Here is a 27,889-nt window from a genome sequence, read left to right as displayed (position 1 = left end):
TTGTGATAATAAATCACTAAATATAGCTTAAATACATGAATATTATGTCGGATGTAGACGATAATTCAGTGACGCACAACAGTATTATTTGACGGTAATCATCTGGAATTGCAAACAATGTAATCATTTACTAATTAACTAATATCTAATCACGTGTTATCGATAGATTTATAAAATTGTTTTCACTATCATGAGTATTGATGATCTGTACTTATAGTCGAAGCCGGAAATGTGGATATAATAATAATAATAGTACTGTTTACGTAAAAAATAATAAGATTAATTAATTATCGTAAGGTGAAAATTGTCCTCAAATTACAATTTAAGTACTAGGCACTTTTAATTTTTACATTACAAGCTCGCAATAATAAGTTGTTATTAATCTTGTTGTTAATCTTACAGGACACCCGATTTTGCAGATTCTGGAATCTCGAAACACGGACAAAATGGCTATTGATTTCGTAAAAAAACAAAAACTGCGATTCGCTGAATAAATATTCGTTTAATTTCAATTGTATTTACAGATATAAAACTATCCTTCGCTGTTTCTGTCTGCACAACGTCCATTTAACATTTCGACAATATATTATTGAAAAGTATATTTAAAAAGATTTCGATGTATTTAAAGAGTTGGTTTTTACAAAAGTATTACGATATAAGAAAATTTTATCAGTATTAAATTATAGATGTATATGTATAATTAATGTGTACCAAAGACTGTATCTTGTATTGAGAGAATATTGCGTATGTTGGTTTTCTAAATATATATGTATTATGTATGTATATTTACTGTATAGCCTGCACTCTCAGAGCTTATGTCCCTAGTTGTTAGAATCTAGTAGAATATCCCGACCAAGTATTATAAGACTTGTTGTTGTCTTTGTAGTTCTCTATGAATATGTAAGACCTGAACAAACGTAGCAATTTCACCTTCAACCAAATATATTCATAATACAAGTTTCATAAAATTATCGAAAAGTATCGCGTACTTGAACCACGAGATTATAAAAGTATATTAAATGTTTCCGACGAATGCGTGTAAATTCAGTGCTAAAGTCGTTTAAAACAAGAAAGGGACATGCGTATCTTTATCTGAATCATTCATCCAATCATCCAAAATTTAATATGCCGAGACCTATACATAGATCCAGGTTTTATAACGTTGAATTTAGACACCATGCTTGCATAATATCCAGAAAAAATAATAGAAGTATGCAATCTTTTTTTAAATGAGGGGAATGCATTTCCGCACTGCCTACCCACTAAACCCCTCCGACCAATCACGTCACTATTGAAGTAACTTGGGGTCGCGTAAGCATTCTACCAAGAGACCCCGTAACTGGCTGCTAAAGCAACCATCTTTCATTACATTGCAATCGCCTTACAAGACATTACAGAAGGGTTGCAATTTCTTGCACCCAACACATGATTCGCCGGCATGTTCTCGTTCGCACATACAACGCAATGTGGTACTTCGTCACATGTGGCAGATTTGTGTCCCGCTTTTCCGCACCTATAGCACACATTGCTACGGTCTACAGTGGATGACCAAGACGCCCGTGAGAAGTATGCAATCTACTACTAGGATACATTTGGTTTATTATCAAATTGCTACGTTTGAACGGTCCCATCTCAACCATAGAGTCGTTTAATTTAATTTCGTTATCAATAACCCTCATGGCTTTGCCTTCTGATCTTTCCTTTCTTGCACAGCTCTCACCGCAAAACTTTGTGCCACAACCTAAGCTTTAATATGAGCTTCAGAGCGTTGAGAAGTTCTATCATATCTAGTTCTTGTCTTGTCGACTGATTTTTCATTGTTAGCCTTAAGTATTTGTAATTATGGATATTTAGTATTTTATAATCGATGTGAAAATTTTCAATGTGTATACAATTGTAGAATCGTATTGATGTTTATGAAGTAAGATTTCTATGCGAATTTTCGGCTTGACTTCATTAGAGCTTTTATTGTTAAACGATAATGTATTTTATTTACACAACACTGAACTATTTTTGTATTTTATTTTTTTCGAAATACTTTATCGCTATTGATTTATCGAATGCCAAATTAATGTGCGTTTTTTACATCTTTTATTCATATCATTGATAAGTGGAAATATATTACAAAGCAAATATCACACAAATCAATAGTTTGTCACGAATTTTTGAAACGATGCATTATGTCATGAAACTTATTGTGGTAACTATTACTATTATAATAATAATATTTTAAATTCCAACCAGAGATTGGATAAATTTTATATGAAATTGTATTAGTGATTGGAATCACTATCTGAAACATATACTTTATATTAATGTATCCTATAACGAAAAAAAAATCTTGAAGATTTTTAGTTTCCTATTGTCCAGCCATTTTGTCTTATGTCTACAAACTACTATAATGTCCAAATTGTATTTAAATCAAATACGAACAATCCATATCCACTTGATAAAAAAATTATATCACAGAGCTTATTTATTAAGAATTAAAATTTTTATATTCTTATTTACCTGAACAGTACTTTAATGTCAATTAATGTTTAGGCTAAAATTTTCTTATACCAAATATGACATTAATTCTTACATTGCAGAGGTGAATATTTTTTCAGATTTTAAACACATCTACGGAAATGTATTTGATATTTTTGGCCGATATTCAATATGTTATTGTATAAAGTTCTATAACTGACAGTTTTTATTAGGTACGTTACGATTTGTTAAAACATGTAGAAACGTTTGTCCAATAAAGCTTAGTAATATGCAACTTTTCGCTGCTATTATTTGATGTTCTTTTCTCTAGAACGATAAATATTGTATCCGTGTAATCAAAAAATGTAGTTGGTGTAATGTATAAATGTTTTGTGATTATGTTCCTAGCTCATAGACTGTATAAGAATAATTTTATTTATTTGCTGTGGCCAATAAAAAGAATTAAAAAATTATGATGTATTATATCAACCTACTTGAAAAAATGTAATTTATGACAAAGCATTGTATAGAACGACTTCTTATGGCGAAATAACTCTGTTATTCTATAGACTCAATGGATATCCTAAAGCAACTCAACCAACCGTACCGTTAAAGTTCATACTTACATTACAGAACCGTCAGAATTCCTAACTACAAGTTAGGAATTCTGTAGTGAAAGTGACGAAGTAGTGAAATAAACTTAAGAAAAATTCTTGAGAATCAATTTCATTTAATCTTTTTATTTGCAATCGTCAAAAAGCGAACCTATACAAAATTAGCGTGACACGACGATGATATGATTAATAATATAGAACTTCCCATATTGCAATTTATAAGATCTGAAAATTCTCCAGAATTATTTTGGTATTATACAAGATGTTTGTAACATAACCTGCATGAGCAAAATTTTACAGCCTTAGCTACTACAAAATTCACTGACTATATAAATGTCTCAATATAAAATCATTTGATTAAAAAAAATAAAACACATTCAATTTAGGTTTATATTATTTTCGAGAACTTTCAATCTTTCTTATTTCACTTATTACTCTATCATATAGAACAGTTTTAGCATTTTTGCCCCACATGAAATCAATGTGACTGAAGTTACCATCTGGCACACGGATTAATTCTTTGGTCGTATCAAGCGAGTCGTATAACAGATTAATGTCAATTTCATTTGTTCTAGTATCACCATCAGAATAATGTAGAAAGACAGGGTTTTTAATGTTAAGCAAATTGTATTCTGGCGGTTGAGTTTGGCCGTAGCGCAGTATGTTCTGAATTGGGCCATAATCGTATCTGCGGAATTTCTTTGAGGCCATATTCTGAGTCAAGTGTGCGAATTGTCTCAAGCCGGAGCCGGCTGGTGTATGGGCTAATTTAACAGGCAAAAGGGTCTGAAAATTACAAAATATGATTATAATTGCAAGGCGACGTTTCATTTGCATGATGATTTGGATAAGCAATCCGGTTTATTCAAACATTTAAAGCTGGCTTGATAATCGCATACCGCATTGTGTTGACTTTCGCTCCAGCCACCCAGCATAAAGAGTACCATAGTGCAAAGGCTTTGGGTTGGAACTCCGTCCCTACAATATCTACGTCCAATGTCTGCGAAAAAATCACTCTTTGGGAATATTTCACCGAATCCATTCTCGGTTGCCCACGACTAAAAATGAACAAAATATGTATAATTTATGCTGGAACAAAAGTATCAAAATCTTGTTTTTTTTTTTAAATATATAACAGAATAGCCCGTAAAATATTTGCAATATACAAATCAAGTACTTAAATCAACTTTTTTAGTTCAGAAAAAGCTTGTATACAACCAAGAATAATTACCACAACGGCTGCAACAATGGGTGCTACAGTATCCATAAGAGGGCTTCCGTTTCCAGTGTTAAATACAACAGGGGCTAACATGTGAGCTGAGGCAATCTTTTCGCTGAAATCAGGTCGAAGTGATCCTAATACAAAGTAAATGGTAGTGCCTTGTGACATTCCAATGTAGTGAAGGTTGGGCCTACGTGTTATTCGCAGAATATAATCAATTGACGAACTTAAATCCACGTTACCCATTTCATCAAGAGAAAACTTCCAAAAAGCGGTACTGTTAGTGTCATTAGGATCTAGGAGCAAGTGCCTCCTTGAATAGTAGTTTCCTCGGTTATTGCCTAGCCATACATCAAAACCCTCCTCTGCGAGAATATATCCTGAAACATTATTTTATAATTTAAAATGTTATTTGTTATTTTAGAAGATATAAGAAATAATCAATTGTACCCGGCATTAAACTCATTGAAGCAAATATACAATATCTGTCGGAAGATAATAGAAGACATACCTAGTCCAACGTCAGGTCCAGTGAGTACCCAGTCAGCTGAGGAGCAAAGTACTCCATGCATAACAAACACTGCTGGTTTGTTACCAGATTGCGTATTACTGTCGCGCCCATGAGGGATACGATGTAAGGTTAATATATATCCATCTGGAGTTATCACATGGTGTTCTTCTAAGGGGTACTTATACTTTCTAACTAATTGGGGCTAAAAAAAATATTTTTCATTTGAATAAAACAAAACAGTACCCGATATTAAACTCGTTAGAGTAATCCTGAATGTTCAAAAATGCTTATAATTTTAGTTTTAGTCTATATAAATCATTCGTATTCGGATGCACTTACCACATCTAATCTGGCATCTTCAAGAATTCCGCTTGATACGCTTCCAAAAACATTGTTTTTCACTAATTCTTCAACAAATTTAGCATTTGGTGACCCACCAACTGATGCCAATAATACACAAAACGTGGACACTATCAACAGCATTTCTAAGCCGGCTATATGGCTTTATTCTATGAACTATGGGCTTTTATAACGTTCATTCAAAAGATAAAATTGCATATCACAATTAATACCTGCGATAAATTTCATATTTTTATTCATTCATGTTTAATGAAATGTGAAAAAGTGCTGGCTAATATGACTCTTATTAACAACTCAGGATTTAATGTCAGTGCTGAAAATAACGGAAACATCTTAATCGCCTAAAAAATATTATAGGCAATCGAAATATTGCAGGATAAATTATTAGTTTTTGTATCAATAAATATTTAAGGCTAGACGAAAAACATCCTACGAATAGAAATTAGGTAATATTAATAAAAAGTGGCTTATCAATTTTCTTTCATACTTACGTAGATTTTTACTTGATTAACTTTAGTACAGATCGTCCATCACTATAGACCATATTGTTGAACTTATCAAAATCCAATGCAAATCCGTCTTGTAACGACATCAATTTGTTCACGTTCATAGTTTTAAGATCAATATAATAAATTCCATTCTGAGCTACAATGTGTGGCACTCCCTTCACATCAGTAACCAGTCCTCGGATATTATTGACAATGTTTGTAAACCAAACGGGACTGTTTTTCCCATTATTTTGATCCAAATAATATAACCCATTTGAATTTGAAAATATAACAAGATTACCAGCAAAGGTAAAGTGTTGTATACCATACTCTTCTATAAATGTGATGCCAACTTTTTTACCGTTTTTCAAAACATACAAATTAAGATTTGCCGTGTCGACGAAATATAACAGTTCATGAAACTTCATATCAAAGATATCTATATTGTCAATGATTGCTGGTTTTTCTATGTCTTTAAGATGGTCGTTGTACCTATAAATTCCATCACTACCAGCCAGATAAACTGTGCTCGTATTGTTATCTACTGCACTAGCAAAGCCGTTCCGAATGCTTGGTATAATCCATGGAGAAGCAGTATCTAAATCTACAACTGCCGACTGAAAGGATTGATCACAAAGTTCATCCGCATTTATGCAAAAGTATAGCTTATTTTTATTTCTATCTATTGAAAAATTGTATGGTATATTAACATCTTCTAAAATTACTTTTCTGCAACTATTGCTTTTGCTATTCTGCATTGTGCTTAAAGCGCTGGAGATTCATGATATTTTTTATATTTTAAATTCACAAGGATGTTAAATTATTTTTTTAGTATCCATGGCTAATGCACTTTTACACACACACACACAAACTGTCATTTTGACCAACTATATTATTAATCTCCTTGTAGTGACTTACTTAATGACAAATAATTGTCATTAAAACAAAAACAAAAAACTCATTAATTATATTTAGTATCTATAGTAACCACACAGTATGTCCAGGAAGGAGTTTCAGGAAGAAAAAAAGAATGACTATCGTTTAACTACAAGAATGCTACAATCATAAATAAAACGTTATATACAGTAAGAAACAATTTCTGTTACGCGGCACATTATTCCGTTACGTGTCACATTTTTCCGTTATCCGCCATCTTTTTCTTGCTCCTACCACGCTTTATTCGTATTCGATTCGAAGCCATTAATAACAAAAATATATAGTAATGATAACAATGATAGTAATCATTCTATTACAATTAATTAAATTCTGTAATAATATTAATAGTAATGAGGTAAAATGTATAAATGTATTGCATAATTTGTATTCATGTCTATGATAATAAAAGCCTTTTGTTATGTTTATCTAATTTAACTTTATTTAAACAATTTCTGTAAATTTGTATATAGTAGATAATTTTTCGAAATATAAGGTCATAAAGAAGTTTCACTTCTTACGTGTGTACACTAGTACACGCACACATTTTTTTCTCTATGTGTGAGTACACGACAGACAGACACGTATGTATACCTTTTATAAAATAGCATATCTCAACTATCATTCATAATAAAAGCGATAAATTTTATTTGTTTTATCCAAATACTATAAAATGTGTAATAAATGCTGGTATTTTTTTATTTATAAGCAATTAAACATTTTATATCAGCAGTGAGTGATAGGACATCAATAAGCGCCTGATAGTTCTTTAAGACAATTGAGATTCAGAGGATTTCTTAAATTTATTCTTCAGATGTTAACAGGTAAGACAAAACATCCTTTATACCTAATAACATACATCTATCAATAAAAATCAATCTTTTTATAGTTAAGGTATAATATTTATCTTCAATTATTTATACTAATATAACTTTATTTCAGTACTCATTGTTATAAAAAAAATACTAAAAACGTTTTTAAATTGAGATAGAAATAGTGTGGATACACAGAAATTGGTTTCTCTCAGTGGTTATGAGTAGAAAATGACATGAAAGCCACAGTGCTTTAAGAATTTTTGATAATTCACCATGTACATGGTGTATGAGCGTCATTAAAGTAAAGCGTTTGGTCTACGCAAAACAAAAGTAGATTGCGTTTACAGCTAATTTAGATAATTAAACCTTCTAACGCGCAAATTAGTTAAATATTTATCACAGCCAAACATGTTCTATAAATTTGGTGGAGTGGGAAGCTCCATCATTTTGAGGTTATTTTGCCGCGTATCAAGATTTGCAATTAGTCAAATTGCATATTTCATTTCAAAGACAATGAAAATAATAGACCAGAATTGTTCATATAAGAATAAATATTCCGAAAATGCTGGCTATAGTGTAATGGCGCCACTCATAAGAAGGAATCCTTGATTTCATTTAGGGAAAAGTTCAAGATTCAATGATTGCGAAGTGTTGCTATTTATAATTGTTTTACATCTTTACAACATAAACAAAATAAAAATAAATAATAAATTTCGGATCCAAATCCTTAATACGTATCGCTAGATAGCATTAAGACAAATCAGCGTTGGCAGTATTTAGTGACAATCAATGTCACATGCCATTTACTACTAAATTATAGAGTGTAAGTTGTAACTACAGTCGAGGCGTGAAGTCTTCAAAATGTGTAATTACTACGGGAGTTACGGCTTTTCCTTAGCAATGATTTGTCTATTTACTGTCATTGTATTTGATATACTTGTACTTGGATGTCCTTTAACATGAGTTGTCGTCAAAATTTACGATTCAAAACAATTACAACCCGTTACATAAACGTATTCACGAACAACACACGACCGTGTCCATAACATGTCACACACCATTTTTATAGGCAGTAAGTATATAGGTAATAAAATACACGGCATAAAAATTATCTCTTATATTTATATTGAGAACATCGAATATTTATATCATAATATAATATTTATCGTAATTTTATATTTATCTAAAGTCTTTTGTTTTTTTTTCGGTTTTATCAAAGTTTTTCATGATTTCTATCACGTTATCATAGACTAAGGCTTTTGCATCAATTCCCCATACGAAGTCAATATGACTGAATTTTTTGTCAGGAACACGTATCCTAATTGGAGTACCACCCAATTCGTTAAACAATTTATTGACGTCAATTACATCAGCTAATGGATCACTTTCGGAATAGTGAAGGTGTACAGGACAGTCTATATTTGATAAATTGTAGTGGGGAGGTTCAGGTGTTCCATATCTTAATAGATTTTGAGCCCAACCATAGTCATATCGTCGGAACATAGAAGTTGATATACTCTGCCCATAGTGGCTTAACTGGCGGACTGAGGCACCGGCAGGGAAGTGACCGAATTTAATTGGTAATAAAGTCTGTAAAGAACAAATAATTTAATAAAACTATTAAACACACACTAGAAAACACAATTAATTAGACACACAGGTCCAAGAGTGCATTGTTGTTTTATATTGTTATGCATAGTATTTTTAAATATCAAGTTAATTAATCTTAACCTTATTCTAAATGGCGGTAATAATATTATGAAAAGGAAAGGTTTTATTGTAATTTTGTGTATTTAGTTGCAATGGCTCCAAAATAACTGGACCCATTTAGAACATCAACCACCCCTGATCGACAACCTATAGGATATTTTAGGTGGTAAAAATATATAGAGCAGTGTTGGCCTAGTGGCTTCAGTGTGCACCTCTCATCCCTGAGGTCGTAGGTTCGATCACCGGCTTTTCTATCTATGTGCGCATTTCACATTAGCTCAAACGGTGAAGGAAAACATCGTGAGGAAACCGGCTTGCCTTAGACCCAAAAAGTCGATGGCCTGCGTCAAGCCCAGAAGGCTGATCACCTACTTGCATATTAGAATAACAAATGATCATGAAACAGATACAAAAATATGAGGCCCAGACCTACAAAAAGGTTGTAGCGCCATTGATTTTTAAATATATCAATAAAATCACTGTATTGTGTACACTGCGGAAACTATTCGTCAAAATAGAATATCACTAAAGTTATAGTAGACATCAATATCTACTACATATTCATATAGTCCATCTGCGCGAAGGCAACTACTGAACGCTAGTGTTATACTCGTAGATAAGCGCTGCTCAAAACAATGATATTATTACCGAATAGAGTATCAACTATTATACATATATCATTAATTATACTACATTTACATATTTTAAGGTCTCTTATTACTTACAGCATTGAATTGATCTTCATTATGACCTCCTATGAAAAAGAAAATATTTTTGCAGACTACTTGTAATGGTGCTTTGTCTTTGCATATATTCTGACCAACCCATGTCCATATAGCTCTATTTGGTAAAAATTCTCCGAGACCAATCAAACGCGCTAAAGCCTAAAAATCAAACATAATATACAGTAAAAGTGGTTGGAATCCTTTTTCCAAAAGTGAGATTACGTGTTTGTTGTTTTTGTTTCGCGATCGAATTTAAATAATATTTAATATATTTACCGCAAAATTTGCTGAATAAGGCGCTATAACCCTTAATAGATTGTGCTTAGTATGTCCCAAATACGCTACAGGTGCCAAAGCGTGCATGGAGATTATCTTTTTGTTATAATCCGGCCGCAAGGAACCCATAACAAAGAATGACGTAGTTCCCTGAGACATGCCAATGTAATGCAACGCCGATTTACCAGTCTGAGCGAGAACATAGTCTATCATCGTAGGTAAATCAATGTTTCCAATTTCATCCCAAGAAAAGTCCCAAAATGATAAAGTGTCTTTCCCATCGGGCTTAAGTGTTAAATGCTTCCTCGAATAATAATTTCCACGTGCATTGCCAAGCCACACATCATATCCTTCCTCCGCCAGAATGTAAGCTTTAATAAATGTACATTTTAATAAAAAAAACTTCTAAACCGCTAAGGCTACGAGCGCCTTATAAAAAAATTGTATCAACCTTTTTAATACTTTGAAAACTATTTAAGGCATTGTCCTAATTTAGATATAATTTATATATATATATAATTTACGTGAAAAGAAAAATATAACAAGTAATTTACCTAAAGCATCTCCAGGGCCTGAGATTAGGTAATCGGCTGAGGAACTCAAAAGACCATGCATAACAAAGACAGCTGGCCTATCTCCAGGGATATTGTTTCTGTCTCGACCGTGGGGAATCCGCTGCACGCCCAGAATATATCCATCAGGAGTAATTACAAAATGTTCCTCCATCGGATAGTTGTATCTTCTGATCATATCAGGCTTGAAACATAAAAAAAATATTTACTATTCTTGTATAATATTACCTATATATAACAATTGCTAAGGGATTTTAATAGGTTAGGTTAATAACAAGCTTTTTAAGACAATTGTTAGATAATAATTGAAGAGAAATGTTTTTCATGAAGGGGTACCGCGATGTTTTCTTATTAGCATTGCTTTCTCGTCATAATTGTGGCAGTATATTATTTTAAGTATTTTAGTAGAACCTAGTGATACTGGATTTTTATTAAAACAATTCAAAGTAAGCAAAATGTACATACTACATCTAGGATGGCATCCAAAAGGAGATTGTCCGAAAGTTTTGGTCCAAAAGCGCTTTCCTGGTTTAGACGAGTCACGTAGTCAGCATGAGGTGATCTTCCAGCACTTGTCAATAAAAAAAAACCAACAAATAATAATAATCTTAACATTTTTGCTAGTTCCCATACAGAAATTATACACCCTAATGTTCTTAAATTCGGGCGTTTTTAATAATAAAGATAAATAGATAAACCTAATTATAATCTTTGATAAACTATCGTAAGTAATGAAAAGGGTTAAGTTTAAAATAATAAAAGTTGTTAAAATTGTTATTGAAAACATGATATGCATATGTCTTTTAAAGATCTCGTAATCGCTCAAAATATATTTTAAAAATCCTAGTGTAAGAGATGTTATGTTAATAAATGTAGGCTTGTTTAATTAATATAGGTTCAACATTACTCGATTAAATACAGATAAATTTATCTACTCAAATGACGCTTAGTATAAAATTAAATGAATGATTATAAATAATACAGAACCCCACCAAAAAAATATCTTGGAGGAAGTAATACGTCAAAACTATCAACTATCAAGTTATCAAATAAAGTAGACTTGGCAACAGAACTAATTGATTTTATTTCCCTTTTGAATATTTCTATTTCCTAGGAAGTATTTTACTGTAACTCTGGCCGTGAATGGCAAGATACCAAATATAGTTATCAAATGGTAAATCATGCAATATTGCATTGATTGTACTATCTTTAATCTAAATTGTAAATACTAATCCGAATATGAATATGTTTCCACTCAGGAAATCAGTCTGATTTTTTCTGGAATTTAGAATTTTTGGAATACAATCTTAACTTAAATCTCGTAATAAATCTATATCAGTGCTTAAATACAATTTAGAATACGTCTAGGACTCCCGGGGGCTTAGTCAAGATGTCTTTTGAGTAGTGTATGTAGAAACTTTTTCGACACGAATTGTCATTTTCATATAATTTAGTTTTCGAGTTTCTACATACACTACTGTTATGGCATCTTGACTAAGCCCCCGGGAGTCATAGCCGTATTCTATGTTAACATCCAATACGTGTTTGACATATTATGACATTCGTGCTACACTCATACTTAGCAAGTCTCATGTAAGAACCTGAGGTTTAGAGGCGGTAATCTTTTATTTTTGACTGTTTCCTTACAAAGACCATTAAAGTTGTTTCCTTATTACTTTATTATAATAAATAAAAAAACAAGTACATTCAGATCTGTGAGCAGTTGAAAGTTCGAACGCCAATAATGCAACCATTTGTATAATTATTTTAATGTCATTTATATGTGTGTGTTTCAGTGGCAGTGAAATCTTAAATTATATTACACTTTCAGATATTACACTTTATCTTATTGCCTTTATAATGCTTTAATTGAATAATAATTGTATTTTACGTTATCACAACAATTATGAAATAGGAGCACGAGCCGTTGAATTAAATGAATCAAATAGTTTTTCCTGAAATAGTTATTTTTATATATGTATTACCAACCGTAGGTATATTTAATACGACGTTATATGATAAATTAATCCTTGATACATAAGTGTCCGCACGCTGAAGATTATGTATATTCGCAAATGTTCGCAATTTTACTAAAATTTGAAGTATCAAATTTAATCAAGGATAGTAATCCTAGGTATACGTTTTGCGCAACAATTTTGTAAAAAAATTAATGTTAATCCGACTGGAACCGTCTAAGCAGCATGCGGTGCTTATATTGAGATATTATGTGAAAGTATAGGTTACTCCTCACGCTTTTGCTTTAATTACGGCATTTTGAAAAAACAGTACCTATAAGTGTTACTTCAACTAAAAACAGACACCAAATTAATCTAGCAATATGTATTCAACTACGTTATAAATTTTCTCGTTTTTAGCCTATGGCTGGCTGGAAACACAAAAAAAAGAAAACAAAAAGGTAATAAATATATTTAGACTTCCAAAGAATCCATAACTCGTAGGAAACTGATAACTCTATTATAAACCAAGGCCCTTGCATCGATTCCGTACATGAAATCCAAATGGCTGAATGTGTTTTCTTGAACCTTGAATTTTCCAACTGGGTTTTTCAATTCTGACCATAATTTGTCTACATCATTTACGTGGGCCAAGGGATCATTAGTAGAGTAGTGTAAAAATACAGGTGTTGTTATTTTTCTCAAATCGTAATCTGGGGCGCTGATTCTGCCATACATGCGCAAATTTTTTGCCATACCGTGGTCGAAACGACGAAATTTGTTGCCAGATATACCCTGTCCGTAGTGGGCGAATTGCCTTACCGACGCCCCGGCTGGAGTGTGACCGAAGATAACAGGTAACATTGTCTGAAACATTGAATATTTTAATTTCTGAAGAAATTTATATGTTACCATATTTCAAAGAGAAATCGGATATCAGTATCGCGATTTAGATATTAAGTTAGTTTACAATTTAATTTCAGTTTGACAGCAGAGGGTGAGAAAACAAAATACAAAAGTCTCTTTGACGAAATACAAATATCTTAATTATTGGAATCGTTAGTAATGAGTATAAGGGGCTCTTATTCTAGGGCATTTTACATATCATACAGGGTTATCATTCAAGATATGAAAGAGGATAATTTTTTTTAAATTTTAATTCAACTTATATGGCCTAGAGTTGTATCTATTTGTACAACCATTTTATGGGAGATTAATATATGTCGTCAGTATATATCAGTATAACAATATCGTTGAAATTTATATTATAAGAAAAACACCCCACCGCATTGTGTTGTTTCTCATTCCAGCCTGCGATCAAGAATAGAATGCTGCTACAAATCGGTTGGAATAGAGCTTCATCTTTGCACAATGCTTGTCCAGCCCATGTATAGATAAGTCTGTTTGGCATAAACTCACCAATTCCAATTAGATTTGCTAATCTCTGAAAGTTAAGGTATATATTAACTTATTTCTTATAAGCCTCAAAAACAAATTATAACCCTTAAATAGCAATTAAATGTCTTTATTACTCCCGCATCATATAAGCAAATCAAACTGAATATATTCTATATGAATATATCCGTTTTGAAATAAAACCGTAGGAAATGAATACCTACTCAGATTATACGGAGAAGAAACAGTTTACTTTTTTTTGGGAATGATACTACATAATACATGCCAAGAATATATATTCATAACAATTATCGCAATTTTATTTCGGGTTGAACATAAAGAAAGGGTTAAGGTAAGGTAAGAGTTAAGGTAAGGTTAAGGTACTTGGATTTTTATTCACGTTTTTTTACTATTTTTAGGCGTATGAGATGTTTTCATTGAGATTATATAAACCTCTGTACGCAATCTATAAAATTAGTTAAAAACATACCGATAAACTCCTAGCAAACGGTGCCAAAGCGTTTAACAGAAGATTCCTGTTATTGGCCATGAAAGCCACAGGCGCTAAAGCATGCATGGATATAATCTTATCATTGTACTCAGGCTTTAGGGATGCCAACACAAAGAAAGTAGTGGTGCCTTGAGAAAATCCAATGTAATGCAAACGAGATCTCCCAGTGGTCTCCAAGGCATGATCTATCATAGCTGCTACGTCTATATTCCCTATTTCATCCCATGAGAAGTTCCAGAAATCTGTGTTTAATAACGCATCAGGACGTAATTTTAAATGTTTACGAGAATAGTAGTTGCCACGAGCGTTACCCATCCACACATCATAGCCTTCATCTGCTAAAATGTACCCTGAAAATAAAAACAAAATTACAAATATTGTGTACAAGTTTTATTTCATTGTCCGTATTGATATATTGCATAAACATATGGGGAGCGGCCAATAAAATATTTTTTTGGAATTGGAATGGGGACATAGTGCTACAGCACTAATTTAATAAATTAAAGGTCATGCTGTTCCGGCCATACAGATTCCATCGGAAGAGCTTTATCATCTCAGCCAATTACTTTCCGTTAGGAAGCTGTATATCCTGAGTCTAATTTTAAAATCACACAGAGCGCTACCATTTGATAATAGGCTGTTCTTAAAAAGAAATAGGGATAGTTGTCGTCGGTCAGACCGTAAGGACTGACTTCGCCAGACGCAATATGCAAGCAGACTATATCTATAATAAATTAAATAGGATGCTTTACATCTACCCGCTCACCGTCTACAATCTAAAAATACGACTAAAGGACTTGCTTATGAATACACCCTACGCAGAGTTAGAGCTTCTTCTGGACCTAGTATGTAGTTAGACTTTTCATACAATCATTGACTCACTCACACATTTGCAGTGAGAGTGTGAGTATGCACTCAAGCGTGCTGATAACATTTGAAAAATCAATAACAAAATAAATAAAATAAAAGATGTAATTAAGTTATATATAAATTAAATATTTTAAGGAATGTATAATTAAGTTTTTTATGAAAGAACTGGAAACCCCGACACAGGTATTTTTTACTTAAAAGGGTTCCCAAATCTTACACATTGTAATGCATATGTACTTAAAATGAATAAACACATATTTAATTTATTTATTGTTAGGTTTACTCACCTAAACCAGATCCAGGACCCATCAAGACATAATCAGCAGAGGAACTAAGGAGGCCATGCATCATGAAGACAACTGGTTTTTGTCCTGTATCATTGCTAGCTTCCCGCCCGTGTGGAATACGATGCATGGTTAAAATGTAGCCATCAGATGTTTCCACAGTGTGCTCCTCCAACGGATATCCGTATTTTCGCACAAGTTCTGGCTAAAATACATTGCTGATTTAAAAATCTTTACTTGTATAGGTACGGAAAAACAAGACATTACTAATATTGAAATATATTGTGTTCCATTAGTACAAGCAGAATGATAAGATATATCATAATCAAAATATGATTTATTCAAATAGGTAAATAATGTACACTTATAAACGTCGCTAAAAAAATGTTTGTAAGAACTTTTAACTATAACCCCTAAACATGGTATATGTATTTTTTTACATATAGTAAATTTTACTATAGCTGATGATAGCGCTTTTAATTTGTAGGTTCATAGATTGTAGCGACACATCCTATGGCTACAATCACTGCGATGACGTTATACCATGATTTAACAAAGTTATTTCTAGCGCTAAGGACATATACAGCTTATCCCCCTCAGCCACTGGGGTCTTCACGCTGGACAGTGGTTAAACTAGTCCTGGATACTCTCTTTCAGTAGGAGGAACTGTTTACCATCCCTCGATAAAATTGATTGTTTAGCGCTAAATGTGATTCTCGTCGGACAAATACGTATTGGATGTCAACATTTAGGGATTTCAACATTGGCACGGCAATCCTATTTCGTGATAAGACCTGATTCACAATCTGACGGCGAGTTTATGTTTATTTCTACTCTTTGATTTACTCCTAAAAAGTATTACAAAAACTCTTACCACGTCCAATGAAGCATCTTCTTGTAGATTGTCCGAAAATCGTCCGTCATTATACAACTCTACTAGTTCTTCGACAAACGCAGCATTAGGAGATTGGCCTGCTAAAGCTGATACTACACATACTAACACCACAAGACTACGCAACATTTTCAGAGTAACAAAGACTTTTTTGCCACTTTATTTCGCGTTTTTATATTGCGTTATTATCTACTAAAATCTTAGATTAGACTAGAAAATTACTTGAGATAATTTTTAATTACAATAAATTAATAACATGGTCTTTATAGGGGGGGACTACATTTATATACTGTCAGGCAGTACCTACTAGCTGAACTCCATTTCTATATATTAAATCTATGCCATCCAAAACCATCAACATTCCCAGATCGTTGGACAAGTAGCAATGTGGTTCCGGTGCGTAACAAAGTGAGTGGACCACTTTAAGTAATATTGTTCATAATTGAATTTTTCTGTTGCATTAGTATTAAAATACTGTTAGAATATAAAATAAGTAAATAAACATATCTATGTTTATGACATAGTATAGCTATAGCTTTTAATTATCAATTATCAATTATCATTGAATACAATCTTGATAATTTCATTTATAAATAATAATACTGAGATGGAAAACAATAAATTATTTAATTATTATAATAAACAACAAACAAAGATAGATTATGAAATAAAAAGAAATGTTTTTGGGCATAATTTAATCAAAAGTTAAAGCAAAAAATACACATACCTACGAAATTTGTAATGATATAGAGGCTATCATACATTTGGATTCTTTAGAAACATACCCCAAGTTACTCTATTCAAAGTAAGATTACTTTAACATAACTGGCTTAATATGAAAATAAAGAAATACCTTGATACCTTCATTCTTTTTTAATCATACAGTCCATCTGTAAGAATAAAAAAGAACTCAGAGATGACTTTATTAAAAACAAAGTTAATTAAATAACATTCATTTCAAGAGATATAACACTCAAATTTTAATTTTTATTTGCTTTTTGAGAATAAGTTGAAGTGTTATTGAAATTCTATAAGGGCATAAATCTAGTCACAAAATTTTCTATTGCCATTGGTAAATTGATTAGAGAATATGATACTTCACTCAATCTTTGCAAAAATATATATTACTTATTGTTAAAAACACTCTCGAGTTTTGGTTAAATAAGGCATTAGTATTGCTTTCATGAGGATACTACAAATCATCATCATCTGAATCAAGAGCCGCTCTTCTTCTGTCAAACTTTACAGTACTTGTAGACTTGGGCATCTGCTGGTTAACAGACTCAAGCAATTGAATGAGTTCCTGCTCAGATATTTTAGTATTCAGTTGGCCCATCTGAGCCATTCTACAGATCATATTTTCCACCATAGCTGCTTTTTCTGGTTTACTATGTTTTATTATATTTACTGAAAAAAAAGAAAAACAACATGAGGAAGCAAAATCTATGTGTCAGTTAATTATAATGAATCTAATCATGACTATGTACATATTGATCACTAATAAATGCAGATCAATAAAAAAAATCTCCTTTAGAGACATTATTATTAATCTCAGACTCAACTAAATCTAGTTCTGCTTAGGGATTTCCTAATAGGCCAGGAACAAACTTGTGAGCACTCTGACAATGTGAGTGTGTATAGGCAGCAATATCATTTTAAGATGAGCCTCCTATCCATTTGCCCAGTGTATACACATTGGATGTATGTGTTTACGAAATTATCCCAATGGATACAAAGAAGAACACTTTTGTAATATTAATTTCTTGATAAGCAAATATGTTAGACTTCTTAGGCCCATATAAAATAAGACTAAAATAACAAGCAAACTTAAATCTAGTTGCATGAGCTGTCAAACTATTTTTCCATGAAGTTAGGCGCAATGTTTTTTTTTCAGAACACAAAACAAGTAAATATTTCACTCTACCAAAGAAACAGTTTAACTATACACAAAGGCATGGAGATTTTTCCATAAAACAAATCCATAACCAATTATGAAACTCATAAAACTAAAAAACTTATTAAATATAACATTAATTACATCTGGTTCTAGCATCTTGGCTAAGGGCTTGTGACAGTATTGTGTGTCTAGCATCTTCCATTGCCTTCTGTCTTTCTTGCTGAGCCTTTGCTTGATTAGGATCTCCACCCTGAAATCAAATATACACCATAAACTATACTGCAATTTGATTACAGATATTACAAAGGAGACCATGACTTATTTATTCTAAATATTTAAGCTAACCTGTACATTACTTACCCCATGTTGAGCTTGCAGCTCAGCCATTCGCTGCTGCCGAATTCTTTGCAACTCAGGATCATTCATGTTGTTATTCGTTAAATAAGTAAGTTAAAACCTTAATTAGATTCAACAAGGAACGACAATATTAAAGAATAAAAACATTTGTTTTCACCGTTTATATGATGGAATTAAAATGCCCAACTTGACGTTTGACATAAATTTCAATGACTAAGATTATATTTATTGCCTACGATCTATAAACAGATAATATAAAGTTACTTAAAAATAGGTAAATAAATGGTTACTGTCAAAATAATTTATATATCTATAGAATACAATCTACTTTAGCGTGAACGGAGAAAGGCAAAATATTTATTTATTGAAATATTTACTTCGTTCCATAACGAAAAATCTTAATAAAGAACACTTAACGGTAATGTGCAAGATAGAAAAATATAGAATTACCAACCTTAAAGTAAAACAAAAAAGAATAATAAATTAAACTAAAAGCTAATCTAACGGTTTCATGAATTACCATGCAATACAAAAGGCACGTTGAGCAGGATAGGATATAGTTTAGAAATGTTTATGTAGACGAATTTTAAAAGATGTTAGGGAGGTAGCCAATTGGGAGTCGGCAGCGTTTTCCACAACTTAATGGCAGATATCCTAAACGTTATAAAATTACCTAAGCAGGATGAGCTGTAAGATGGATTTTCCAAAAAACCATCTATCTATTAACATTATAGTTATAAGGTCCTTAGAATTTGAATTCATTTTTAAGGTATGAGGAAGTTTTGGGATTGAAAACAGTTGAATATAGAAATTGATGGAAATGAGCTTTATATCTGAGTCAAATAGGTAGCCACCCACGCCGCCTCCGGAATTTAGGCACATTGTCATATTTCCTAAGACCAAAAATAAGGCGAATGCAGAAATTCTACAGGCAACCGATCTTATCAGCTCTTCATAATATCAGAGGTGCATGAGTCCGCATATATGAGAAAAGGGAGCAGAAGAGATTGCGTTAACATATTTTTAGTGCGAATAGTAAAGAAATTAGAAAGACGTCTCAAATCAAGAGAAGTGGCGTATTGATTGCGCCTGATTTCCTTTACGTGATGACCCCAGTACAACGTTTGGTCGAATAAAACACCAAGGTTTTTGGCAGTCTTATTAAAAGCCAAGGCCACGCCGTCAAGGTAAGCCAGGGAGTTTAGCCCATTTGACCCTTGAAATAAAGAAAGGGCTTTCGATGGTGACGACTTGGCTCTTGATAGGATTAATTTTAAGACCAGTCTTTACTCAAATTGGTTATATAATTATTGTTATAAAGATCATGATTCATCGCATATTTATCAGAGGAAGTTCACTGATCCTAAATTTGTAGGTCATTGCCCATGTCTGAAGGTTCCATGGTTTTTTTTTTGGTTTGCATTAAACCCAACAGCACAAAACTGCACAGAAAAGTGATTAAAAATAGCGAATGTCGAAAAACCAAACTTGTAACTAGCACAACAGATGAGTTCTGACTGGCCCCGAGGGTGCAGGGTACGCATTAGTGGTATTCTTTGACCGGTTTCGTGTGAGTAAGCGTATCCTTTTCTTAATCCAGAATAAAGGCTACCTGTGTCGTTAAGGGAAATTGACTTATGGTCAGTTTTTAGTTGTAATACCCGTCACGATCGTAAAGATCAAACCAGTCAATAGCTGCAGAGATTTTCATAGAGCGAAGTAATCCAACTGAATTTCAAAGTCCACAGTATTGAAAGCATTACTAAAATCAAGCAAAGCGAGAATAGTGAGCTGCCTACATCTCTCGAGTCTCGACGGATGTCGTCAGAATCCTTAACTAATAGAAGGTCTAGAGGGAATTTCTTACATAATATTTTTTTTTGTCTCTATTAATAAAACCGTTTTCTTAATTTGCCACCATTTCATTTAATTTAACGATTAAATGGCGGTGGTGAAATGATAAAGACGAAGAGAACTGAGAAGTATATACGAAAATCTTTATTTATCTTATTATGTCACATAATATTATACATGTATTTTGCAAATATTTTTTTTATTATTATTATACTTATTAATTACTTATTTAGTCAAGGACTGGATTGATAGGTAACATTCTTAGTGAGTCAAATGGTATGTATGGTCTAGAATTGAGAGTTGGGACTCCAAGGTAAATAATAATAATAGTTATATGACATAGTAATGTTGACAATGCTTTCAAATTTCACTTATACAGTCAAAAACCTTAATTAAACAAGAACTCAATTTATTTCTTATTTTATTATCTTACTACACTGTCATGCCATTGTAGTGTTTGATATTCTATTGCACCAGTATTATTAAAATAGGCTAAGATTGCCAGTTTATTTACAGCAACAGACAATCTACCAAATGCTACTAAATTAGCCGGACGAAATTTTGTTGCAACACTGGTACATTTCACCATGTATGTTGCATGGAATTTAACTGGATCACCTATAAAAATATATATATATTTATTAAATATTAAGCTCTCCCTATAAATGCATCACAAGTCTTATTATATACCTTGATAAACCAAAAAATCTGATCCAAATTTTGATCCACTTGTTAAGTAATATCCTTTTTTCCATAAGTCATTAAACACTGCATATTTTATTTTTCCTTCTTCAGTTCTGAGGCTAGGATCCAAGACATCGGTAGATAAAATTTTTTTCTCTAAAACAGTAATAAGTAGAAAACTGACGCCTTACTTTTTACTTATAGATAATTAACATTTAGAAAATATTTTTTGTTTTTCTCTAGCTTCTATTGCAAAATAAAATTATCAAAATACTGTTCCATTATAGTTATCTTTCACCTACCATAAATATATATCGAGACACAAACTTAATGAATTTAAAACAACTCTCTAGCTACTTGCTAACTACCACTAAGAACAAATATTTTGAAGTACCAAGTTTATTCTACTTCAAAGAATTTCCAAGAGAGAAGTAACTCATAAGGATACTTACCATTACATTTTAAATGATGCTGAGTTGGTAAATGTACAAGTAAGTGCCCTGGTGCAATATTAGGAATTTTATTAATTTCTTCTTGTAATAAAATGTTTTTATCTAGATCAACATCTGTAAAACATTTTGTAAATAACATTTGTTTTAGCTTATGCCTTATAAAAATGTAACACTATCCAACCTGAGATTCCTTTAGACAATAATTTTTGTTTTTTACCAGCTACAATGATATCAATTTTTTGTGATAACTGCTGAATTTTCCTTTTTTTTAAAGCATCTGTTTGTTCAAGTATTATTCTGAAAGTAGAATTAAATTAAAATGATTGATAACTAAAGGTTACAATAAAAGTGTGTAAAATGTTACCTGTTTTCACAGTCATCAATTTGCTGCTTCAAATCACCAGATGGCTTCATATTTAAGTCTGTAATACTAATCAATTCACATATGCCTTCATTGACTAATAGTGTTGCCTCTTCTGTCATAAGAGACATGGGTAGCCCTACAAATGAACATTTTTAAGTTATAAAAAAATAACTTTGTTAAAAAAATAACTTAATTGTACCTTGAAAGTCATTTTGTCTAGGAAACGATGGAAGAGAACCAATCAAAGCACCACAAATTCGATATTTTACACGTAATGTGTACCAATCTGAAAATCAACACAAACGAGAAATAATAATAATATAGAACAGCATAAAAAAATTGGAAAGTAGGACATACCTTCTGAATTCCAAACATATGCAGAACCATTGGTAACATAAAGAGGAATCATTTTAAAATTTATTATAATAATAAATAAACTAATGACAATATTTAAGTTTTAAATCGTATATAATTTATTGTGTATCAAATAATGTTATGGATAAACTCGACGAAAACCGATTAATCTTTAATATTCCCGAATAAATTTTAAATTATGTATATTTATCCTTTTGTGTACAACTCAAAAATCACCTTTACTTAATTTTTAAAATTCAAAAACTAAGGAACACAGACTACGAAGTAGGCAGTAACACAGACTAGACTAGATTACACGTGAGTCATAAAAACATTCCTAAAAAGAATGTACAAGTAGCGGCACGAAACTCTAGCGCTGACCGTTATTGCGCAGAAGTAAAAAATAGGTACCTGAGGGGAATGAAGCGCGGGCGCGTAGCGTCGATTGGCTTTCCAGTTGCATTCCGGCCCCCGCACCGATACGACACCCCGCGCACATCCCGTGTACAGTCGTGTCATTAATATTATTGTTACGTTTTGTTGTTTATTGTTACGTTTTGTTGTTTATTGTTACGTTTGAATTTGTTAGTGTTTTGTTGTTTGTTATTTGTTTTTAAGTTTGTGACTTTAAAGTGAATATGCCTAGAACAAATACTATTTTGAAAAGACAAGCCAGGAAAATGGTTTATGACGTGAATTGTTTTTTAAAAAGAGAGAGTCTTTTTGAGATTGACGAAGCTACAAATACTTTGTTCAGTCATTCGGACAGCAACATTGTAAATTTGAGCCAGATAAAACAAACTGCCGAAATCATTAAGGCAGGAAACATAAAATTTAATCAGCGAATTAGGTAAAATCCAAAAAAGGACAGCAAAGTCAACAAAAACGTCAATTGCAACGGTAAGAAACATCTCAAATCAAGCCAAAAGTTCTGATTTGATCACAGTGTTCAGAACACCTGGCAAAAAACGCTCCAGAACAAAACCGGTTACAAATATCGATAACTTCGACCAAGGAGTAATAAAGAGAACCATTCATAACTTTCACAAGACAAATAATGAACTTCCTACCATCGGAAAGCTTAAAAAGCAGCTAGAAGATGACATAAATTTCAAAGGTTCAGAACGAAGTCTTCGGCGAATAGTTAAGAGCTTTGGATTTCGGTGGAAAAACACCGAAAACAACCGGAAAGTGCTGATTGAGACTTCTAATATACGTTTGCAACGTATCGAATATTTAACCAAAATAAAGCAATATCGCCAAGAGGGAAAGCCTATTGTTTATACAGACAAATCTTACGTAGATTCATCGCACTCTTCTTCAAAAGCCTTTTTTTATGTAATAGCAGGCAAACGGGCAAGAGACTCACCTGATGTGAAGCGATACCGCCGCCCATGGACACTCACATTGCCAGAAGGCTCGCAAGTGCGTTGCCGGCCTTTCAAGAATTGGTACGCTCTTTTCTTGAAGGACGCTAAGTCGAATTGGTTCGGAAATACTTCAGTGGGCAGCTGGTTCCACATAGTGGTGGTGCGCGGCAAAAACTGCCTTAGAAAACGCTCAGTTGTGAAACGACGGACGTCGAGGTGATACGGATGGTATTTTGTATTTTGCCTTGACGTCCGATAATGAAACTCAGCTGCAGGTATAAGACCGAACAACTCTTCTGAACACTCCCCATGGTAAATGCGGTAGAAGATGCAGAGGGACCCAACATCTCTACGCAACGCCAAGGGATCAAGCCACACGGAAAGTGATTGGTCGTCGACGATTCGAACCGCTCTTCGTTGAATACGGTCTAGTGGAAGGAGTTGGTGCTGAGGAGCTCCCGCCCAGAGGTGAGAACAGTATTTCATGTGGAGACGAATTTGCGCTTTATAGAGTTGCAAGCGGTGGCCCGGAGTGAAGTACCGTCTCGCCTTGCTGAGCACACCAAGCTTTTTGGAGGCTAATTTAGCCTTCCCTTCCAAATGACCGCGAAACTGGACGTTATTCGATATGTCAACGCCCAATATTCCGATGTTAGCTAAGGCTTTAAGGAGAGTGCCTTCAAAGAGGGGAGTAGCGACAAAGGGAGTTTTTTTAGCGGAAAACGCGCATACTTGTGTCTTCTTGGGGTTAAATTGGACTAGATTTAGTCTACCCCAGTCCGAGACTCCACGTAAAAGAGTTTCGACGACGACGAAGACGACTTCAGACACAAGTTTGTTCCGGCACTCATCAACAACAGCCCGAGAAATACATGCCCGGCCCGTGTTAAAAGAATCCTCAGTGCTGTCGTCCGCATAGCAATGAAGGTTTCTAAGTTGCAACATATCATTAATATGCAGAATAAACAGGGTCGGGGATAGGACACAGCCTTGTGGGACACCAGCATTGACGGGTTTAAGGTCGGAGCATGCTCGGTCGATGACGACCTTAATGCTCCGATCAGCGAGAAAGCTGGAAATCCAGTTGCATAATTTCTCGGGGAGCCCATAGGCTGGAAGCTTCGAGACCAGTGCTCTATGCCACACCCGATCGAAGGCTTTCGCTATGTCCAAACTTACCGCCAGCGCCTCCCCCTTGGACTCAATTGCCTCTGCCCACCTATGTGTAAGGTATACAAGGAGGTCACCAGCTGAGCGACCACGACGAAAGCCGTACTGAGAATCGCTAATCAGCTGGCTGCCTTCTAGATACCTCAAGAGCTGGCACACTGAACAAGGAGGTTATTGCGATTGGGCGATAGTTGGACGGATCAGAGCGATCGCCTTTTTTAGGGATCGGATGTATCAAAGCTGTCTTCCAGCACTTCGGAGCAGTGTTGAGGGAGTACAGGTACCGGAAAGGGCGCGTTAGGACCGGAGCCAACTCAGGAGCACAAGTACGCAGCACAATTGAGGGGATGCCATCAGGCCCGCTCGACTTATGGATGTCCAGGGAAAATAAATGTTTACGGATAGCACGTTGCCAGAATGTTACTTCAGGCATCGTAGTATCACACCGCAATAATGTCGGTGGTTCCTTCCCCTGATCATCCAAAGTTGAGTTCGACGCAAAGAGACAGCCTAGAAGATCGGCCTTCTCTTTTGCAGTATGGGCCAGTGAGTCATCCTCCCTATGCAGTGGTGGAATAGAGGGCTGACAGAAATTCCCTTGGACAGCTTTGGCAAGAGACCAGAAGGCTCGAGTTCCCGAAGGAAGGTGGGCCAATTTCTCACCAAACCTGGCAATATGCTCTGACTTTGCCTTAGCGATTTCCCGTTTGAAAGACCTAGAGGCTGAATTGTATGCTTTTTTACGTTCGCCGATAGCCGCATCACAGGATGTCGCCGCTTCTGCCCAGGCTTTAAAGCATTCACGCTTACGGCGCAAAGCCTCTTTGCACGAACGCCTAAACCAAGGCTGGGACTTGCCACCGACCGGCACCGCAGAGAATGGAATAAAAAGTTCCATGCCCTGCAGGACCACATCATCTACGGCATCCGGAGTACTCAACGAAAAGCAAATGCGTCCTTTTTGCGTCCTACCCTTGGCCCCCAAGGGTAGGACGCAAAAAAAGACCGCATCCCGTCCCAATCTGCTGACTTATAGTGCCACACACGGCGACAGCCCGCAAAGCTAGGCCGTAAAGGGCGCGTGAGCGGCACAATGCTCCGTACCACACAATGATCTGATGAACCCAATGGCGGGTCAACAGAGACTTGGTAGGTCTCCGGATGTGAAGTCAGCAGAAGGTCCAACAAAGAAGGTTTATGACCATCCACATCTGGTATTCGCGTGACCATTTGCGTCAAGTCGTAGGCTAAAGCAAAGTCGTGAAAGGATCTCCCGTGATCGGTGGTTTCAGAGCCGAGCCAATCGGCATGGTGGGCGTTAAAAGCGCCAAGTATCACGATTTCAGCGGTAGGAATCCTTTCGAGCAGGCAATCTGTAGCCATTTGGATGTGCTCAAGAGTCGGTCAGTTTCGGTATTTCCGCTATGGGACCTATACAGGCATGCGTAGAATCGCGGATGGTCATCGCAGTCTACGCGCAGCCAGAGGTTAGATAGGTCCCTTCCTTCAAGCGTCCCGAGGCGACGAGAACAGATATCCTCTCGGACGTACGCGCAAACTCCAGCCCGCGGCACAAATGAATGTTCCAATTTGTACCCCGGGTAGGAGAGGTAAGAAGTCAGCCGGGGAGGAAATCTGAGTCTCGGTAAGAAAGAGCAAGGCCGGCTTTGCAGTCTCTAAATGATAGTGGACAGCGTGGATGTTGGAGTTGAGCACCCTAATATTTGTGAAGTCCACGGTGAGTGTGGATGGGGGTTCCTTTGTTGGATTGCTCCGTTTGCCCCGAGACCGATAAATTTTTTTTTAAAGAGCGCAGAATTGCCCCCCCCAGAATACGAATAATAGCCAATAATAGCCTGGACCGAAGGTACTACTAAGGGGCTTAAGAAGCCTATTTCGAAAGGACAGCGAGTTGTCATTGTCCACGCAGGGTCTGATACTGGGTTTATACCTAATGCGTTGCTGACTTTTAAAGCTGGTACCAAATCAGGCGACTACCACGACAATATGAATTTTGAAAACTACGAAAAATGGCTCCAAACCCAATTAATGCCCAACCTACAACGTCGTGGTAGTCAACAACGCGTTCTATCATAATAAGCAGTGGGATCGCGCACCAACCTCTAATTCTAAAAAAGCTGACATGCAGGCCTGGCTCACTGAAAAAGGTATACAGTACGAGGAAACACAAGGTAACAAAGATACATTTAAAACATTTTCGATTGATCGAATCCTAGTTGAACGAGGTCATCAGGTACTGAGACTACCACGATACTACCCCGACCTAAATCCGATTGAAATGGCATGGTCGGATATTAAACAATATGTAGGCAGCAAAAATATAAAATGGAGTGTCAGTAAATGTATAGATCTAATACAAGAAAAGGTTTTACTAATGGGTACATGGGATTGGCAAAAGTTGTGTAAAAAGGTGAAGGATATAGAAGAGCAATATGCAAAGAGTGATCATGTCGTGGATTTGGTAACAGAACAATTCATTATTCATGTCGATGGAGATAGTTCCGAGGATAGCAATGAAGATGACGCTAGTGCCGACGAACGAAGCAGTCCTGAGCCCGGGCCCTCAGTAATCAAAAGGCCTTGTCGCGAGACCATTGAAGGCGTGATACCGTTCTCTGATTCAGATTAATAAAAGATTACAAATTAAAAGATAATGTTTTTATTTTTCTACATCCCATAAACTTGTTAAAATATCTTAGGTCTTTTTTGGAAATACGTTATATGTACTGCCTGTACATAGTGCCTTATTATATCTTATAGATAG

At 34.5% G+C, this 27,889-nt stretch overlaps 6 protein-coding genes and 1 pseudogene across 7 annotated transcripts in view; 2 read left to right on the top strand and 5 right to left on the bottom strand.

Moving 5' to 3' along the window:
- LOC123709739 (BAI1-associated protein 3) overlaps positions 1-2,902 on the top strand; it is a 63,966-nt gene extending 61,064 nt beyond the window's left edge. The window contains exon 26 of the mRNA XM_045661265.1: positions 403-2,902. Within this exon, the coding sequence (XP_045517221.1) occupies positions 403-494 (92 nt within the window). The 3' untranslated portion in view covers positions 495-2,902. The remainder of the gene's footprint in view (positions 1-402) is intronic.
- A 559-nt stretch (positions 2,903-3,461) lies between these two features.
- On the bottom strand, positions 3,462-5,762 carry LOC123710405 (lipase 3-like). Its single transcript, XM_045662271.1, has 6 exons — positions 5,668-5,762; positions 5,156-5,388; positions 4,817-5,018; positions 4,315-4,685; positions 3,983-4,141; positions 3,462-3,869 (listed from the first exon to the last, which is right to left on the bottom strand). Exons 2-6 carry the CDS (start codon positions 5,297-5,299, stop codon positions 3,477-3,479), a joined length of 1,269 nt encoding a protein of 422 aa, XP_045518227.1. The 5' UTR covers positions 5,300-5,388; positions 5,668-5,762; the 3' UTR covers positions 3,462-3,476.
- A 2,806-nt stretch (positions 5,763-8,568) lies between these two features.
- Positions 8,569-11,320, bottom strand: LOC123709949 (lipase 3-like). The gene is made up of 5 exons (XM_045661579.1): positions 11,161-11,320; positions 10,678-10,879; positions 10,124-10,494; positions 9,848-10,006; positions 8,569-9,002 (listed from the first exon to the last, which is right to left on the bottom strand). The coding sequence occupies exons 1-5, from the start codon at positions 11,308-11,310 to the stop codon at positions 8,592-8,594; spliced, it is 1,293 nt and encodes a 430-aa protein (XP_045517535.1). The 5' UTR covers positions 11,311-11,320; the 3' UTR covers positions 8,569-8,591.
- Positions 11,321-13,106: 1,786 nt separating this feature from the next.
- On the bottom strand, positions 13,107-16,767 carry LOC123710375 (lipase 3-like). The gene is made up of 5 exons (XM_045662215.1): positions 16,585-16,767; positions 15,714-15,915; positions 14,536-14,906; positions 13,936-14,094; positions 13,107-13,517 (listed from the first exon to the last, which is right to left on the bottom strand). Exons 1-5 carry the CDS (start codon positions 16,729-16,731, stop codon positions 13,125-13,127), a joined length of 1,272 nt encoding a protein of 423 aa, XP_045518171.1. The 5' UTR covers positions 16,732-16,767; the 3' UTR covers positions 13,107-13,124.
- Positions 16,768-17,288: 521 nt separating this feature from the next.
- Positions 17,289-19,049, bottom strand: LOC123710412 (programmed cell death protein 5). Of its 2 annotated transcripts, XR_006753823.1 has the most exons (4): positions 18,860-19,049; positions 18,641-18,749; positions 17,731-18,009; positions 17,289-17,492 (listed from the first exon to the last, which is right to left on the bottom strand). XR_006753823.1 is itself a non-coding variant. In XM_045662279.1 (3 exons), exons 1-3 carry the CDS (start codon positions 18,923-18,925, stop codon positions 17,795-17,797), a joined length of 390 nt encoding a protein of 129 aa, XP_045518235.1. In that variant the 5' UTR covers positions 18,926-19,049; the 3' UTR covers positions 17,289-17,794. The 2 variants fall into 2 exon arrangements, 1 of the variants encoding a protein (XP_045518235.1); XM_045662279.1 differs by having other exon boundaries at positions 17,289-18,009.
- A 2,053-nt stretch (positions 19,050-21,102) lies between these two features.
- LOC123709707 (tRNA-splicing endonuclease subunit Sen34) lies at positions 21,103-22,881 on the bottom strand. The gene is made up of 7 exons (XM_045661217.1): positions 22,568-22,881; positions 22,410-22,496; positions 22,211-22,346; positions 22,028-22,143; positions 21,847-21,960; positions 21,401-21,550; positions 21,103-21,328 (listed from the first exon to the last, which is right to left on the bottom strand). The coding sequence occupies exons 1-7, from the start codon at positions 22,617-22,619 to the stop codon at positions 21,135-21,137; spliced, it is 849 nt and encodes a 282-aa protein (XP_045517173.1). The 5' UTR covers positions 22,620-22,881; the 3' UTR covers positions 21,103-21,134.
- A 370-nt stretch (positions 22,882-23,251) lies between these two features.
- Positions 23,252-27,754, top strand: LOC123709489 (annotated as a pseudogene).
- The last annotated feature ends 135 nt before the right edge of the window (positions 27,755-27,889 follow it).

The sequence above is a fragment of the Pieris brassicae genome, chromosome 5 (assembly GCF_905147105.1).
Source record: "Pieris brassicae chromosome 5, ilPieBrab1.1, whole genome shotgun sequence".
Taxonomy (NCBI): Eukaryota; Metazoa; Arthropoda; class Insecta; order Lepidoptera; family Pieridae; genus Pieris; species Pieris brassicae.
This window is presented reverse-complemented; position numbering and strand designations above follow the sequence as displayed.